This window comes from Chroicocephalus ridibundus, chromosome 7 (assembly GCF_963924245.1).
Source record: "Chroicocephalus ridibundus chromosome 7, bChrRid1.1, whole genome shotgun sequence".
Classification (NCBI taxonomy): Eukaryota; Metazoa; Chordata; class Aves; order Charadriiformes; family Laridae; genus Chroicocephalus; species Chroicocephalus ridibundus.
Genome location: NC_086290.1, coordinates 50756839 through 50774409, shown reverse-complemented (window position 1 = coordinate 50774409; position 17571 = coordinate 50756839). Strand labels below are relative to the sequence as shown.

The following is a 17571-nucleotide window of genomic DNA, read 5'->3' as shown; positions in this document are numbered from 1 at the left end:
ACAAAGGTTGACAGAAATGTGTTTCTTATTTGCAGGCTGCACAAGAAGCAACGAGGGCACAAAATGCAAGTGAGTGTGGAGATGTCTGAGAAACCAACTTTTGAACGCAATGTCATTTGTTCTGCCTTACCAGCCATATCGGTCTGTGGGGTTTGGTACAGCTTTGTGAATTCATCAGGATAGTTTTCCACCCAGTTCCAAAATGCCTGCAGATAACACAAAACATTTTCATGTTCCAGAGCTTAAAGATATTTTTTCTGAATTATGTATTTAAATGAAGAGAGATTTTACTCTTACTTCTAATCATTCAACATTTCTTGCAAAACATATGCATCGGTGATTCACCAACATATATTTCATTGTAAATGACCAAATTGCAGCTATTGCTAAACTAGATAAAGTCTGCAAATAAGCAATGAAACAAGATAAATATTAAAATACCTACCTTTTCAAGACTGTTGATAACAGCTAACTGAGCTACTTTCTTAAGGGCTTTAAACTTGAATACAGTCTCTGTAAAGGTAAAACATTTCTGCATTTAGAAAAGAAACTTGGTTCCAAAAAGCAACACAGATTATAAAAGACCCTTGAAGCGCAAAGCAATTTTTAAACCAAAGTCTTTATGCTACTTAAGTATTTTTAAATATTTTGGTATATATATGACTATTTGGAGTAAAACACAATAAAAAGATATACATATGACTACCATTGTGTCATCTCTAACTAGCCACATTCAGGCAAAAATATTTCAAAACACAGGCTCAAATCATACCTTGCAAGAGTCGTTTTAGTTTTGAACAATCCACACTGATGTACTGTAAAAGTTCAATATCATGAACATCAGCATTATCTTCTGAACAAACAGTCAGTTCCTGTAATCTAAAAATATGCAAAGTAAACTAACATCTCAATCAGATTATGTCAGAGAGGTATGAACACATACCTATGAGTCTGTACGTTTGCATAGCAGGGGAATATTATATGATCTCCTCACATAATATGATCTCCTCAGCTAAACTTTTCGAGGTTTAGAAATGAAAGTCAGACCTTGCATGATTAGGAGTTAATATCACAGTCTTATTCCGTACTCATACTGAAAATGGATCTAGAAGTACTAGTGATGAGTCTTACAAGATACCAATACCATCTGCTGACAGTCTTTCTATGCCCAAGATCTGCCTAAGTCCTTCTGTTATCACCATACTGTAGCAGTAAACTTGTCATATTTCATCTAAATATTAAACTCATGCAATCATGACACCTTTAGACTACTGCTCCGTAACAGCAAGTCTTGCCCCAGCTAATTTCTCAAGAGTAAAGCCGTGACTGATGGTACTTAATATCGCTGAAGTGAACTACAACCGCTCTTTGTAAGCTAAAGAAGCTCCATGTTTTTCTGGCCTAAAGAAACAGGGTGAAGTTTAATCACACCATTTTAAACACAACGGCAGCTTTTCACACTTTTGTATTAGATGATTTACCAAACATCTCATCAGACACTAAGCCACTAATAACTAAATCGTATGTTCTCACAAACTAAAGATTGCCATGTCTCGTTCCAAAGCTACAGATGTGTTTTAGACATGGAATGTGATTTCCAGTACTACACACAAAAGCAGTTCTTCATTTCTCCAACGCCAGGGAAACTTAACAGCCCTCGCTGGGAATGGGAAGGTCCCCACTGCTCTGCTTTTCGTGCCAAAAATCCCCCAGCTGCTGCACAAGGCCTAGAAATATGCCTAAACAGGAAGCACAGGTCAAGAGAGCAGCACCGCTGACTGTCGGCAAGCTGACCCCCGTGGAGATCAGCAACAACTGGGCAAATATTTAACTACTTATGCACAGGCCATCTTGAAGGGAAAAACAGGTTAGGGAAAAAGCACTGTTCCACCTCAAATGGACGGTCAGAAGGGGGTTGGAGCTTGAGAACTAAACCATGCTACAGATATATGAAGAAATATAGATTCACGGATGAGATTCAAAGACTGACAAAAAATTCCAACTGAAAAATACTTCCTATAAAAGGAGCAAAAGAAATTGTTTCCATTTCCATAAGCAACAAAACATAATCAACCTATTGAGTAAAACCACATCCTTCATGCTAGCTGCCAAGTCTATGTTCCTGAAACAGAAGTTATTAAAGGCTCTGTAAAAGTTTTTAAAATACTTAAAATTTAAAATCATTGAATAATCTTAGACTGACTTCTAAAATGCAAATATTTTCAAAAACATTGGAATGGAAGTGTTTTTACATTATAAGGACTATATAAATCTTTGTTTCAATTAAATTGACATGCTCCTTGCTATGGGACCACATAAGGTTGCCCAAGGTCCACTTTTAATAAATCAAGGATGATGTTAGCTCTTATCACACATTGTTGCAGCTAAGCTACTTCAAACAACTTTCAAAAAACATCAAAGTATTTCAGTAATAAAAAGCTTAATACACAACTCTAGTGGACTGGAAACATTCTGAAGCATCAGAGACACCTGGAACAGGGCAAAAAGAGCAGAGAATAAATGGAAGCCTTGGGTCTATCTCTCTTCTCACTAAGAACAGCAGCAAAGACAGTTATTTTACAGTGAATGTGCTGTGAAACTCAAGTCAGTCAGAAGTCAAATGGGTCTTTTCCAACAACTAACAAACAGTCCAGCTGTTTTGTCCCCTTCAGGCATAAGATAGATTTAACATAAAAGCCTTCAAGCAGGAAAAATTAGGAAGGAAAACAGCCTTGGGGCTCCAACACAGCTGTAGACAATCAGAAATTTTGCATTCTAAATTGCTAAGTAAATGGATAAAAGCCATTATCTTCAGCATCCATTTTTTCCCAAAAATCCTTGCACCCACCAAGAACTTACTCAACTTATTCAGCTGAGCTATCATTACTTTCACTCTAGGATGGCATTTGACTTGTACTTAAGGCAACAGATTAAACCAGCAACAAATGCAGCTCACAGGAAATATGCTGGCAGCAACCTAGAACGGATACAAAACAGGTTTGTTTTGTAACCTGAAACTCAAGTAAAATTTTGAAAGGTAGAGGGAGTTTCACTGAAGAACTATCTTATTAAATATCATTTAAACAGTTAACTTTTCTGAAATTGGGAAAACTAGAATTCATGACAGATGTTCTAGACACCAGTATTTAGTAGATTTTCTAATACACTCAGTCAGGCTACTGAAAAACACCTACCTGGTGGAAATGCGGCTGAACACAGCATTGAAGTTATTGCAGCTAAGAGAAAACAGAACCCCAGAGGCAGAATTTCGCAGTTCAGCTGCATGCTGGTTCCCTTCACGGTAAGTGTGGATGAAGTGGCAGATTTCTGGCAGCAACTGTTTTACCAGCATGGTCTCGTCTAGTCGCATGGTGTCCTTTGGTTGCTAAAAAGAAACATTCAGTCTTTCATGAAATTCCATTTTGAAGGTTTGGAGGCAAAAAAACGGAGCATCTGCCACTAGTAGGCACAGGACCTGAATCTGAACTTCTGACTCTGCCTACAGGCTACCCCTGAGCATACTGTAAGTCGTCTACACCAAAACCAGCTTCTTGCCATTTAAACAATAACCCATATAATTCAAACCATCTTATATTTTCAGTTAAGTCTCCAAAATACGAAGGAACACCAAGTTGATCAATGTCATCAAGTATCAATCAAAATATCAAACTAGTTTTTCAAGTAAAGCACATTTCTGTTTTGACGAATGCACGCTGTTGGTCTTGCGGATCAACACTGGAGCAGTGCAGCATTAACTATCTTGGCTTTGAACGGAAGCTCAAAGGGCAAAGCCCCACCCCTACTTCTCTTTTGGGTAGTATTCTAACCACTATATTTTGACAGCAAATATTTTATACAAAAAAAATGAACCGAAAAAGAGGTGCTTCTCCCTTGCTCTTGCCTGGGATTGCTCTATATGAGTCAAAAATGGCTTAACTTTCCTGCAAAAGAAAAATCTCATTTTTGCCAGTTTGCACAGTATGAGACATAAGGAAACTATTTACAGAAGAATTCAAAGTGAAACTTTGCTCTACTAAGAGCAAGTTTTAACAGAAGGGTCAGCATTAAAGTCTTCTAAAATTCTACCAATGAATTTACCATAGGGAATTGGGAAGTTTCAGCGACTCCCACTTAGTTGACCTGAGTCCTGTTGCCATGAGAACTTGATGAAACATTAAGCAAGAACAGGGAGCAAGAAATACGGCTGAAGATATCACAGAACACAACACTCTTTGTATAGAACTTTGGCTCAGTCTTATTAAACATATACTGGCTCAACTTGCTCTCATCTGAATTGACAAAGCAAGAAGTATTCAGCACAATTACAGGCTGTTCAAATATCATCTATCAGGAGAAAAAACACTAAGGTTTCAAACAATACACATATAAGAAATATTTTAAAATAATTATTTTCCAAAGTTAAAAGAGTTTTTTTGACTCACTGCATCAAAGACACAAAAAGTGCCAAAAAGAGGTATTTACCTCAGGTGTAAATGCTGAAAATTATTCTGGAAAATGTATTTACCTGGATCGTTTGTGAATTTAGAATTCACAATTATTCAGATTGCTTTAGTACTGTAATAGAAGATATGCCACTTGACAAATCTAACCATAATAAGGTCATTACCTTATAAAGAAAGAAAAACTTCAAAAACTGTTGCAGGGAAACAGCAAAGAGCTTAGATGATTTCATGACATTCATCCAGGAATACAGCTCTAAAAAAAAAATAATTCCTTTCCTGTTAAAGGAATGAACCATTGCAAACGTTGCTCACAGCAAAGCTTGGCTTTGCAATTACACAGCTTAGCACAGCGAGTTGTACAACCGTTCACATCCCAGAGGTACCGGGAAACTGCCTCGCAGCACAGCTCTGACTGGAAACCTCAGCACTGGGCTCCCAGTGGAAGTTTGGACATGGTTAACTAATGTAATCTAGGAAACACCTGCAAAAGTAATCTTTAGAACAGTGATAGCGAAGTTTCTGCTGTATGTACACAAAAAAAACCTACTTCACCAAATTAAAGTTTTAAGAAATTTAAAGAAAAATGAACACTGTATGCAGGAAACTTACCAGCATAAAACTTTTACTGAATTACCTGCTACTTTTAACATGATTTACTATCACATTACTTCTTTGGGTTTAGTTGCGGGATGAAAGTGTTTTCATGCATCTATTCAAAAAACACCGAGCAGAATACGCCACAAGCATTCAAGGCTTATAAAAATCTAGCAAAGTGTCAGAACCACATGTAATCCTTCATTTTGGTTTGTGCCTTCCCTTAGTGCAGTTCACACATGTCTCTGAGTACAGTTTTCTGCAATTCTTCTTAACAAATTATTAAAAGAAAATCATTACTTATAACTCTACAAGTTAGTTGAGTAGTAAGAAGGACAAATTCAGAAGTTTCCTTGAATCTATTTAGCTGAAAAAACCACTAATTTTAGGCAAGAAAAAAAGCACCCCACAAATCCTTAATTTATCGATTATATCAACCACTTGCATTTATAGGAAGTTTTAGTACTTTTTAAATGGCATTAATCCTACTTCACTCTAAATCAGACGAGTTTTAACTTTAGTACCAGTAATAACAGACACGCAAGCATTTGACTTGTCGTCTCCAACTCATTGGATTCCAACTTAGCAATTGCTTATGCAAGCCTACTCACCCCTGCCAGACATTTTTCCAGTGTATCCAAGATAATCAGCTGAGACAGATATAAATTCTTTTCAGCAGTTTCTCCAAATATTCTCTAGAAGTAGAAAGGAGATGGGATTCATCTGAGACACAGAAATGTGACTTGTAACCTATTCAAGTAACGTAGCAAAGTGGCACAGTCAGTTTCAGCTCCTTTACTGCTCTGCTTTTGAGCTTAGAAATCAAGCCAGCAAAAATCAGATTAAAGTAGGAATTAAAACCTCATTGCTGAAGAAATATCTTTGTCCAGACCGCAATGCCAAATCTAGTAAGGAACAAAGAGTTACCGCAAAGTAAGACTGGAGGTACTCTGCAGCCCCGCACCTCCATCAGGCCTGTGATTTAATTCAGAAATGAAGGTTATACCTTTTCAGAAACTATTTTGGTATCAATTACTGCTGACTCTTTTCCGATTATATGTTTCATTGCCAACATCTTGATAGAACTGATGTTACACCAAATCCATACCGACAAGCTTATGAGAGTGTTGCAAAATTTAGCACAGACCACAGGAAGAAACAGGTGAGACCCTCCAAAGAGACGCCACGCTTCAGATCCAGGAGGGCAGAATTCCATCGGCTGTTTACGCTAGCACCCAATTCAACTGCCAACAATAGTGACTAGTTCCAGCAATATTAAGACAGCAAAATAAAGCAGAAAAGATTTAGCCAAAAAAATACTGGTACTACTGCCTACATGTGGAACACGTGTAGAAGCCACCCAAATGAAGCTGTATTTTAAACCACGGGAGAGGTGAGCTCAACTAAGTCCAAGTTTCGGCAGAGTGCAAACCCTCAAGATGGCTTCCTAAACGTCAGACCATTATGACAGCCTATTGGCCTGGTTTGTTTCCGCTATAGAAATCCTTCAAAAGTACTGCTGATTCATACAGTACCTCAGTCCATCCAACATAAAAAACGTTAAGTCTTGCTCCTCAGTGCAAAGCAAACATTGACTTTTTTTATTGACATTTTTAGCTAGGTCTATCCAGATCTATATATCATATAGAGAACCTTGTCTTTACTGTATAGTTTTCTTATTTATCAATCATCTTACACATTCACACACTCCTTCAAGCCTATGGAGTTTAATCAAAATAAGTTCTCCCTCAAAAGGGATTACAGGTAGCTTTAAGCAGCCCAAAATCCCTAGCAGTAGGGCAACCTGTGTTCTGATTTTATCAACCCTTTGTAGTGTTCTAGCAGATGCACATCTCTACACAGCTGACATCCAAAAGAGCTCGCTGCAAACTGTCTTACTAAAACCATTAAAAAAAGGTACCGCTAGAGTTTGGCCAGTTCTGTTACCTGTTTGTGGAGATTCCACATGATCACAGATCACACGGCTTCAAAACTCAATGAACTAAACTTTTCTCATGACAAACCCAAAACAGACCTTCATGAAAAAAGAAAAACAAACTGCGTCTTTCTCCTCATAAAGGATTCCTAAACTTCCCATTTACTCAACTTGATGGTAACAGTTGTATTCCTAGAGTGGACACATCGGACATCCACATTCTTTTTTATTCTTTCTAGGTTTCTCTTCTCTCTGGTTCCACTGAGAGCTATTTTAAAAGACAGTTTTAGTGATGCTGATGAGTCAAATATTTTGAGGGATTTCAGGAATCATTTCACGGTTCCCTTGGAGGCAGAACAAAAACCAGCCTGCAGAAGGGAACCATCTACTAAGACACCTGGCTCTAAAGATTTCTCTTTGGGAACTCGTAGAAAAACCACCTTGAATCTCATCCCTTCACACCAGTGTCCTACCCTCAAGTATCAACATTAAATGGTTTAATGAGAGGCTGAGATCCGTATCAAGCAGTAAATGGAAGAGATGTGTATCACTCCACGTTTGTCATTCACTTTTCTTACTGACTAGTAAGGTATCCCTTTGGAGGTACGAGTCCATAGTGGCAGTATTAGACAGGAGATTGTTTTCAAAGATTTTTCTTACAAGGTTCTGACTGAAATTCATCTGGTTGTTAAAATATATATATATATATATTTTATACACACACACACTAAAACATTCAAGCAGCCTGGAAAATTCAAACAGCTTAGGTTTTAAATCCTTTTCCCTTTTTTTTCCCCTTCTTCCTTTCCCATGATGATTCCCGGCAGGTGATGCTCTGGCAGGACAGAAGAGGGGGAGAACCCATGGCTACGGTGGTGCCGGGCAGCTCCTTAGCCCTGCTGCACTCCTCTGCACCACCCCAGCCAACTGCAGCATCTTCCCGTGGCCCGGAAACATCCTCCCTCGCATCCCAAAAGCAGCGCATTCTACAGGTACCTGAACATTGCTCAGAGCACCCAGGTACCTTTATGCACCCACTCCTTCGCAAGCCCCACACCGCCCCAGCCCCAGCGCGCTTCATGGCTAACAGCGGGCTGCCCTTAAGCACCACCTTCCTTAGATCTCTCTGCCACAACTACCTCACCCCATCTCATCACCTTTCCATGTAACACAGCTCGGTGCTGCTGGTGAACTTCAGCACATGAGGATGAAAAGAAAGAAATGAAGTGTAAAAGGCAAGCCACAATTTGACTAAATCTCAAGTGACTCTCTGCAGATTGTATAATATCAATAAATAACAACCATTTTGAAAAATCACCCAACGATCCAAAATGAGAAGACTTACCATGTTATTAACATTTTTTAAGATATTAGTGAGACCACTGATGACCAGGGAAAACTTGTACTTGGAAATGTTTATAAGACATTCCTTGTTGTGCTCCGTACTGACTTTGGTGTGGGTGTTCTGCTGGCCGGCCTTTATTGGAAGCTACAAAAAGAGAGAAGCATCGTAAGCCTTTTTACATTGAACATCACAATTTTAAAGATGGGTTAAAAATTTTTGAGGCCCCAGAAACAACCTTGAAAAACATTCTACAGGAGACAACTACACACACATTATTTCATTTTCTCTACAGTCATCTTTCTGTTAGTTATCTATAAAGCAAAATACTGAAGTTCCTATTCCTATTCCTTTTTCAGAATTGAAACTAAACCTCTGTTTGTGATAAATTTTCTACAAACCAAATGTCAAAGCAATCAAAAGGAGCTGAAAAATGCAAGACAGAATTATCAGAAGAAAAGTTTCTTTATTTGAAAAATTAGCTTGTTAAATACCAAAAATCTTCAAAAGGCTAATACCTGCAAGCAAAAACTGCATCTTGAAACCTGAGAGGAGGGAAATCACAGCAGCTCACAAAGGAGGTGAGCTGGAAGGCGGTAACAGCGGTTCCATGTGTGTTCTCTACTCCTTCGCAGGACAGAGCCGGCCAAGAGGGACAACCGAGTCCCAGAAGGAACCGCCACCGCCAGCCTCCACAGGCCCCGAGGACCTGGGCTCCTTGGGTCCCCTCTCAAAGACACCCCACCATCACTGGGCGATGGAACCGCAGCCTCAAACCCACTGCAAGCACTCGCGAGCCAGGCACCGCTCCTGAGCCCACCTTACTGCCTTTGCCCAAGAGCCAGCCATAAAAACCAGACCGGAAACACATCTTTTCCAGGAAAGATAAGATTCAGAGTAACCGCACAAGACGGAGATGTTTTTCCTGCTGTGTGCACACTAGGCACTTTGTTTCATGCTGTACCCAAATTCTTCGAGGGTCACAAACGAGTCACTCCCCAAGCACGCACTCTGTCCCCTGCACGCTCCTCGCTGGAGCTGGCCCGCTACGAACCACCACCAAAAACGAGAAGCGACTGTCGGAAAAATCCATTTGACTGTGGATTTGTATTTTTTAAATGCGAACAAATATGGGAACAAAAAAGGAATCAGTATTATCACTGCTTTTTATAATTCACATGTGCCATTTGTATTTTAAAGCATGACCGAGGAATTCACTATCTATAGAAACTTTAATTGCTACTACAAGTTTTAACCAATTTTGACTCCAATTCTAGATAAATGTGTATTCTGAAAGACACCGATAGCTCAAAGTAAGTGCCACAATGTAATATTTTGCATTAGAAAGTGTATCTTTTAAAAAAAATGTAAAAAAAAAAAGAGAGAGAGAATTTAAGAGAGGTTAAAAGAAGAATCACAAGGAATTACAATCAGCTTTACAGCGGCAAAATGCTTGAAGAGCAACCTTCCAGGTTGGGGGCCTTGGCAGATTTGGTGAGGGCACCTTCCATACTGTCATCCAGTCAAACTGCTGTCAGCGGTCACGAACGTCTCTGCCAACCATTTGACATCACTGTCTTTGTAAAATGCTAGATAAATTGTGTTAAAGAACCCCAAACTTGGAACATTTCTTTCAACAGTTTTGACTGTGTCATTAAACGCAGCCTACTTAACATCGACATCTTCATTCGTAGGGAAATGGACCTCTTCAACACACTGTCTAGTTTTTAGGCCCAAGTGTAATTCCCACTCCATATAAACTGTGGTTTCGGGTTGAAGTATCAGTTCTTTTGGTACCACAGACGAGGATCACAATGGAGACTGGCTGTTTTTCCTAAGAGAACGGTTGACCCAATTAAAAAATGACTGCACTGCCATGCTGGTCACAGCACGGACCCAGCAGAACAGCGAGGTCCCCGGGGAACCCCTGCTCTCCATTCAGGCGGTGCCTTGGGGCTCTCCAGCACCAGGTGCTGCATCCAGGGAACCACACCACGGGCTCACCCCTCCCCAAGAAGGTCTTGTGCTCTTCTCCTGCACAACCTCCCATAGCAACGACTTCCATGGGGCAATCAAGGCATTTCCACTTAATTCTGTAATTCTCTTGCAAGTGTTCGGACTGTAATGCCGTAAAACAGCACGATGCATTTCAAGATGCTCATTTTAAAACTGGAAAAAGCAGAACAAACAGCATTTATGACTCAAGCTTTGTTTTCATTGTTAGAGGTTATTTTTCAGAAGTCATTACTGGAAGATAGATACATTTAATTAAAACTTTCTTCATTACTAGTACTTTTTATTTGAATTTTCAAGTCTCTGTGCTGACAACATCAGAAAAGCTCAATACCAGTGAGTGATAAAACACTTCAGAAGTGCCTCTCAAAGAACTGTGTCACAGCTCTAGTTCTGTATGCTGCCATGCTACAGAAACTTCGCATTACACCCTTCTGGAGCTTCCTGCCACAACCACCACTGCAACAAGGTCACCTAGAAGTAAAATTGCTTTTTATACTACCATTTAAAATAGCAAACTATATAAAAAGGAAATATTAGCACTGTTGGGTTGGGGTTTTTTTTATTTCCCAGCTATTTCCTTTGTGCACTCCGACATGCTGGAGCACTGATGTCCTCTAACAGAATGCAGTGCCAGTGTTGAGAGATCGAAACGAAATTATTTAACTTCTATACAAACATCCATCCATATAAACATTACAAGGAAAAAAAAGGAAAAATAAATGGAAAAAAGTTGAAATTTTACTTTCATTGCCTTTAATTTTATTTTAGAAATAAGAAAGTCTGACACAAATGGTTTCCCTAATAGCTTTTATTTGAATTAGAAACGGAAATTAAGGCACAAAGCTTAAATATAACTGGAGTTTCAAACTACGAACACATGCGCCATGTTGAACTCATCCCAGTTTAGCGGAGGGACAGTCTGCTAATCTAATTCAGCTATTTACACCACTGAAATAGGAAGCAACAGTCCTTGTAACTGCACTGGTACAGGCACAGCCCAGGCCGCGGCACGCTGCCGTACGCCCCTCTCTGACCCAGTTCCACTGCGTCGCGCTAAGGTGTCCGTGAGCTACAGGGCAGGGAGCAATGGCATCTGGGGCTATAATTTGCCTTATTTTATGCAGTGGACGGACAAAATAGGTAGATGAAATCTGGAATCTTTCCAACTATCAAATTTTAAACCTTCTAAGATCAATTAAAAAAGAACATTGCTGCAAAAGACAAGGAAAAGCCAATAAGTGGTGGAGCCTGACAGGTGCAAAAACACAGGGCAAGACCCAAACGCATCCCAAATTCAGGGTACAAGTCGTCTTGTGTATCAGGTACTGCTGAAACAACTAAAACAGCAAAATCTGTAAGATGAAGATCCAAAAAGTACCATTACAGTCAAATTACAAAAGCTGGCTTTGAAACTTTAAAGTGCTCCCACAGAACTGCAGAGCTGTTAGAAGAGGAAAGCGCTACGGTATCTGATAGCAGGGAAGACTGCCGTGTCTTTGGAAGTGGCCTCAAGTTAGAGACTGATGTATCCAAAAATGTGCAGTTAAGGAATCCTTATTTGATATTAGATGTTAATTATTAAGAAAAATGTGTGTTTTCCATGTCTGTAGAAGAGCTATCAGCACCTATTTCAACTACCCTCTAATCCGATAGGATAAGGTACAATCTTTTGCTACACATACCGGGACATTGATTTGAAACCAACAACACTAATAGGCTTGAAGGTCTGCAGGACACTGCATTCAGTCTGTTGAGAAAGGCTAACATTAAGCCATGGATTTTTCTTTATCACCTGTAATTAATGAACACCAAGTTTAATCGTCTCTGTTTAGTAAATGACTGTATTAAATGTTCTTATTTTCAGAGCTTACGGAGCAAGATTAAGTGCTTTATCCCTTCAAACGAAGTCACTATTTCAACTTTTCTGTGCAAGACGCAACTTTGCGGAACATTAAGAATTCAAAATCTGACAGATAAGCCTAGTCAGGATGACGGCGGTTGAGACCACTACGGTGACAAGCCTGGTATCGCAGACAGTGGTCACTACAGCCCCGCACAGGTACTGGGTGACCAGCTGCTCCGAGCACCAGCCCAGCAGTGGCCGGGTGCTGGTCCCCCTCGCTGACCCCAGCCCAGAGCAGCACCCGGTGTAACCGGCCTTGGGAGCGGGCAGGGCGGACACGGTGGGGATCCGCCTCAGGAAGGGGAATTCTCCGCTTGTCCGTAACATGCTGAGCATTTCCAGTGAGCGCCTTGAGATGCCTGAATGCATCTGAGCCTTGTGCCTTTGATTCCAATTCAGGAAAAAGTAACAAACATCCAGAAAAAAAAAAATCTCTGGTGCTATCCTGAACAGCATAGAAATCTACCTAGCTTTTCCCTTTCAAATAATTTCTTGGAACTTCTTCAGTAGATTGTAACACACAGAGACACTGGTGAGAGACAGAAAATATACACAGCACCACTCAGCATCAGTACTGTCAGAACCAGATACAAACCTCTCTAAAAATCAACAGGTATCTTCCTCTCAATTACAAACATGCACTGCATCACCTTCTAAAAAGGCAATGCTTAGCAAAAGAACCTCACAACTGAGCCTTCAGAATAACACAGAACTCTGAAAATATTTTATCCGCGTTGCTCTAAAAAAACAAAACCAACAGTATTTTCAAAAGGTTAACTAAAAGTTGGTACTGTGAATAAACGTGTATCTACCCACACTGTTAATGCAAGCCGCTGCGTTAAATAAGGAAGGATTAGCAACTCATCTCAATGCTATTCAACAGTTCATTAATGGACTCAGGTAGCACCTGCTCCACGTGGGCCATCCCTTCACCTATTCTTTAGGACAGCGCCTGTGTGCAGTACAGCACTTCATTTTGAAATACATTACACACACTGTTTTAGAAAAATAAGATCAAAGCTGCTTCACGTTTACCTTAGAGAAAGATGAAACCGTACTTAAGAGCAGTGGTTGGGTCTGTCTCTGTTCCTGGCTCCTGTGGAAATCCCTTTCAGACAGAGCAGGTGTGGAGAAAAGTTGGGGGAGTGCAGCTGGCAGAACTCGCATGAAATACTTTAAAATACATCTTATTACTACTAGCAATTTCTTAGCAAGCCAAGATGAGAAACAGCAATGAAAAACACAAAGCTGGTACTTGCAGACAATGCTTTTGCAGGTCTCTGATTCTGTATAGATGTCAAATGCCACAGAGAGAATTAACACAAGGGGGGAATATTTGCTTTAATTTAATGCCTTTTAATGAAAGTAAGAATGGAACATTCCTACTGGCTTTCAGTTTTTACAAAAGCTTTCTTAACCGAAAGCAATCATATCTCATAAACTACAAATGGGGAGCCTAAACCATAATCCACATAATGAAGGGCTTCTTTCTTTAAAGCATATCATAATCACTTAAGTCGCCACAAGTTTATACAGGATTAATACCTTTCATTATATTTGATAGTTTTCAAACAGTCTAGATTCAAATGGTTTAGGCAGTAAGGTTTCTCTGACTATGGTTACAACTATTTCTCTACTGTAGCAGCCTTCCCATGACTTCAGTCTCTAACACATTTAAAAATACTATAAAAATACCGTACATAAAATTGTAAGTGAACATTTCCATAGGAAAAAAGGGACAAGTTTCTTTTACAAAGACCTGATTATGTTTGAAACCACAGAGAATTCTACTAAAACATAGCCTAGCCTCCTTGTGCTCCTGCAGCCTACACTGATCATTGAAAGTTTTGAAAAACATAATAACTAGTCCTACATACAAAATCGGTCCAGAGGTTTCATATGTGCTACCTAAGAAATGTGATCTGGCCTCCCATGTACCATCAACAGCGTCTTTCTGCACCAGCTGAAACCTCCACGCAGCCTTCAAGGGGAGCCCAAAGAAGAGTGCGCTGCAGCAGTCGTAGTCTCGGGAGTGAGCGCAGCCGGGCAAGACTGGCAGCGTATTTGAAAAATTGACTCAGTCAGCCAGTCATTGGTTAATTCATAGAACTGTGCTTGCCAGTCATTTCAGGCCCACAGAACTGTACACACAAAAGCAGATTTTGGTTAAAGCAGCATTTATAACAATAAACAAGAGTAGACAAGAACAGACTGGTTTGCACTGATTTTTCTTGTTTTCAGTACAGATTAGCATTCTCTCAGTTTGTTGGTTCATCTGTCTTAAAATGAATTCAAGCACTCAGCAAATGAATGAAAAGCCTGTCTACGTCTATAAACTCTGGTGAATGAGGGTTACATTTTCCTCCTTTGTAAAGGAAGGAAGAAACCTTGGAAAAAAAACACCCAAACCTAAACAATTCACAACAAACATGAGCTCCCCTTCCTCACTCAAATGTACGACGGACATAATAAGCAGTGGCTCCCTCGGTGCTGAATCAAGAGGTTCCTGCACTTAGACGGGCAGAGTGTGCAAAAACTCAAAACTGCATCATCACTACTAAAATAACACGCACATATTCAGTATATTTTTATGAATTATGAACTTGATGCTTAAATGAGCAGTCTAGAATGTATCCAGCGGATAACTTAATAACCACAACCACATGACCACCCAATAATGACACAAGCATAAGGAGTTACAAGAAGCGCACAAATATCACCATTGATCGACAATGCATTTAGCAGTCGTGACGGTGTCACTACAACCTGGCGTTTGGGGAGTCAGTTAACAACAGTCACCTTTCCACCGTGAACACCACTGTCAGAGTAAGCAAGGCAGAAGAAATGATGTACTAAAATCAAACAAATAAAATCGAGAACCCCGAGTTGAAATTAAGAAATGAGAGAGAAGACTCCTCACAATAAAAGTAGAGAATAACGCCTCATCCTTGCATCACTGTTTCATTCATTTGATGATACAATATTTAAAAAAACAAAACAGTTAAACAAAAATATGCAATAAACTACTCAAAATTTTGTATAAACTAATCAAAATTTTGTAAATAGCACCTATCACGCAAGCTACACTATGACTGCAACAGTCAATACCATATTTGATGTATATTACCCCTGCAACTCCAGTATTTTAGCATCTATAAAATCAGAACAGCTTTCTTCCTATCAGGAGAGGATTCCTCCCATACATCTATCTGTAATTATCCCATAAAACGTACAGAAAAGTAATTCTGGTTAAAAAGCTGAAGTTCTTAACTCCCAACAGATGTTGGCAAGGCCAGTTCTACAATATACATAACAAAGCAAACGACAAAGCCTAGGGCCTTTTAACACCAGTACACAAAGAAATATTTTCTTGCATTATTGGGAGTATAATCAGTACCATGCTTTTTAAGCTTATGGAAAAAATGATCTATGACTCAAGATAACACGGGGGGGGGGGGAGGATAAGTTAACTATGCAAATATGCCTAAAATGTATTGGGAAAATCTGTACCATTTTAATGTCGAAAGACAAAGTTTGATATTTTCCTTTTTTAAATAAACTCCATTTGCAGCAGTTTTAATATAAATGAAGAACAAAACAGCTTGTTTTTATTCAACCAGGCCACAATCTTTCTGTGGGTTGTTAAGAGCCAAGCATCGCTGAGAGGGACATGAGATTATAAGGCAGGTGAACAAAATTCAACCTATCGAACCAGCTGAATGTTCTTGAAACATGTTACAATGAGCAGGGTCTCACAGAGCTGTGTCTTGTGTGACACAACGCCTGTACTCACAGGACAGCAAAATGAGGCAGAAAACACAGAAACTGATCATTCAGCCTAAGGTGAGCTCACGCTTCCACATCAGGGAAGCATCTTGGGAGTAAAAATGCAGAGTCTAAGCACTAGGCTTAGCCCCACTGAGAAAGTCATGCCGCCTAATCCCAGTAAGCAGTTTCTGCATGTGGATCAGAGAAATACAGAGTCTCCGGCCAACAAATCCCTCTTCCTTCCATTCAGAAAAATCCTTCTCCAAACTGGCACTGACTTTTGCAGAGAGAAGTAAATATCTACCGCTATAACGACACTGGCTAGAAACCCCCCTTCATCCCATACAATCATGCTCCCAGTGATGTGGCTGAGATTTCCCACTGACAGCCACTGCTACGTTATGGGGAACGAGGTGGAAATGCCTGGGCAGTCTCCCGTGGTCCTCCTTAAACTCATTCTTGAGGCTTTACACCTCCTTTCTCACGAGGAAGACGGTGTAAAGCGCAGCAGTAAATTTCACGGCAATGTCTACGAAAAGCAAACACGCTTCGGCAGGGGTGGGGGAGCAGAAGCGAGGAGGAGCCCGGCGCCGCAGCCCCCGCTCCCCGCGCAGCCCCGCCGCCGCACCCGGAGCAGACGGGCACCGGGGAGGCCCCTCGCCGCCGGGCCCGGGTGGCCGCGGGGATGACAGACCGGCGGGCGGCCCCGGCCCCACCCTGCCCGGCACAATGGGCGCCGCCGGCCGCCGCCCCCGGCCGGGACCGAACCGGACCCGCCGCCGAGCCGGGCGCCGGGGGACCCGCTCCCTCGGCAGGGCCGGCGGCGGGGCGGGGAAGGCAGGAGGCCGCGCTCTCCCCCGCCGCCTCCGCCACCGGGCGCGGGGCAGCCTCCCCCGCCGCTCGCCCCCTCCCCGCCCGCAGCCCCCGGCCCGCACAGGCCCTGCACCTCCGGCAGCGGCCCGCCGCAGTCCTCCCAGCGCCGCCCCTGCTCCCCCGCCAGCCCCGGCCCGCCGCCCCTCCTCGCGGCCGCCCCCGCTACCTGCTCGTCGAAGCGGTTCACCACGGCCTGCACCCACTCCACCGGCTTGTGGGCCGCCATGTCCCCCCGCCTGCCCGGCCAGGGAGGGGGGCGGATCCCCGCAGGGCGGGCGGCAGCAGAGGCGCCGGACGAGGGGAGCGTCTCCGTATCCCTGGCGCGCTCCGGGGCCCTCAGCTCCCCGCGGCCATCAGCGCCCAGGGCCCGCCATGACACCACACCGGAAGCGGGAGCGCAGCCGCCGCCCCCGCCCGCGCGAGCCGCAGCGCCGCGGCCGCCGCGCCAGGGGGAGCGCCGAGAGACGGGCGGCGGCGGGGCGGCGCCTGCGCGGCGGCGGGGACGCGCGGCGCCTGCGCGGCGGCGGGGCGGGGTCGGCCCGCGCCTGCGCACCCCGCCCCCGCGCGCCCCGCGCCTGCGCCGCAGCGGGACGAAGGGGGGTGGCGCATGCGCCCTGGGGCGGGGGTCGGGTTCTGTGAGGGCCGCAGCGGCCCCGTCGGTGCTCGCTCCCGGGGC

The 17571-nt window shown here is 42.4% G+C and overlaps 1 protein-coding gene across 4 annotated transcripts in view; it reads right to left on the bottom strand.

Annotated features, from left to right (window-relative positions):
• Positions 1–17349, bottom strand: part of NF1 (neurofibromin 1) — a 96518-nt gene extending 79169 nt beyond the window's left edge. For all 4 annotated transcript variants that reach the window (XM_063342550.1, XM_063342552.1, XM_063342551.1 and 1 more), the window contains exons 1-7: positions 17062–17349; positions 8339–8482; positions 5669–5752; positions 3195–3385; positions 773–879; positions 446–513; positions 131–206 (exon numbers count right to left, since the gene is read on the bottom strand). In XM_063342550.1, coding sequence (XP_063198620.1) covers positions 131–206; positions 446–513; positions 773–879; positions 3195–3385; positions 5669–5752; positions 8339–8482; positions 17062–17121 — 730 coding nt within the window. In that variant the 5' untranslated portion in view covers positions 17122–17349. The remainder of the gene's footprint in view (positions 1–130; positions 207–445; positions 514–772; positions 880–3194; positions 3386–5668; positions 5753–8338; positions 8483–17061) is intronic.
• Positions 17350–17571: the final 222 nt, after the last annotated feature.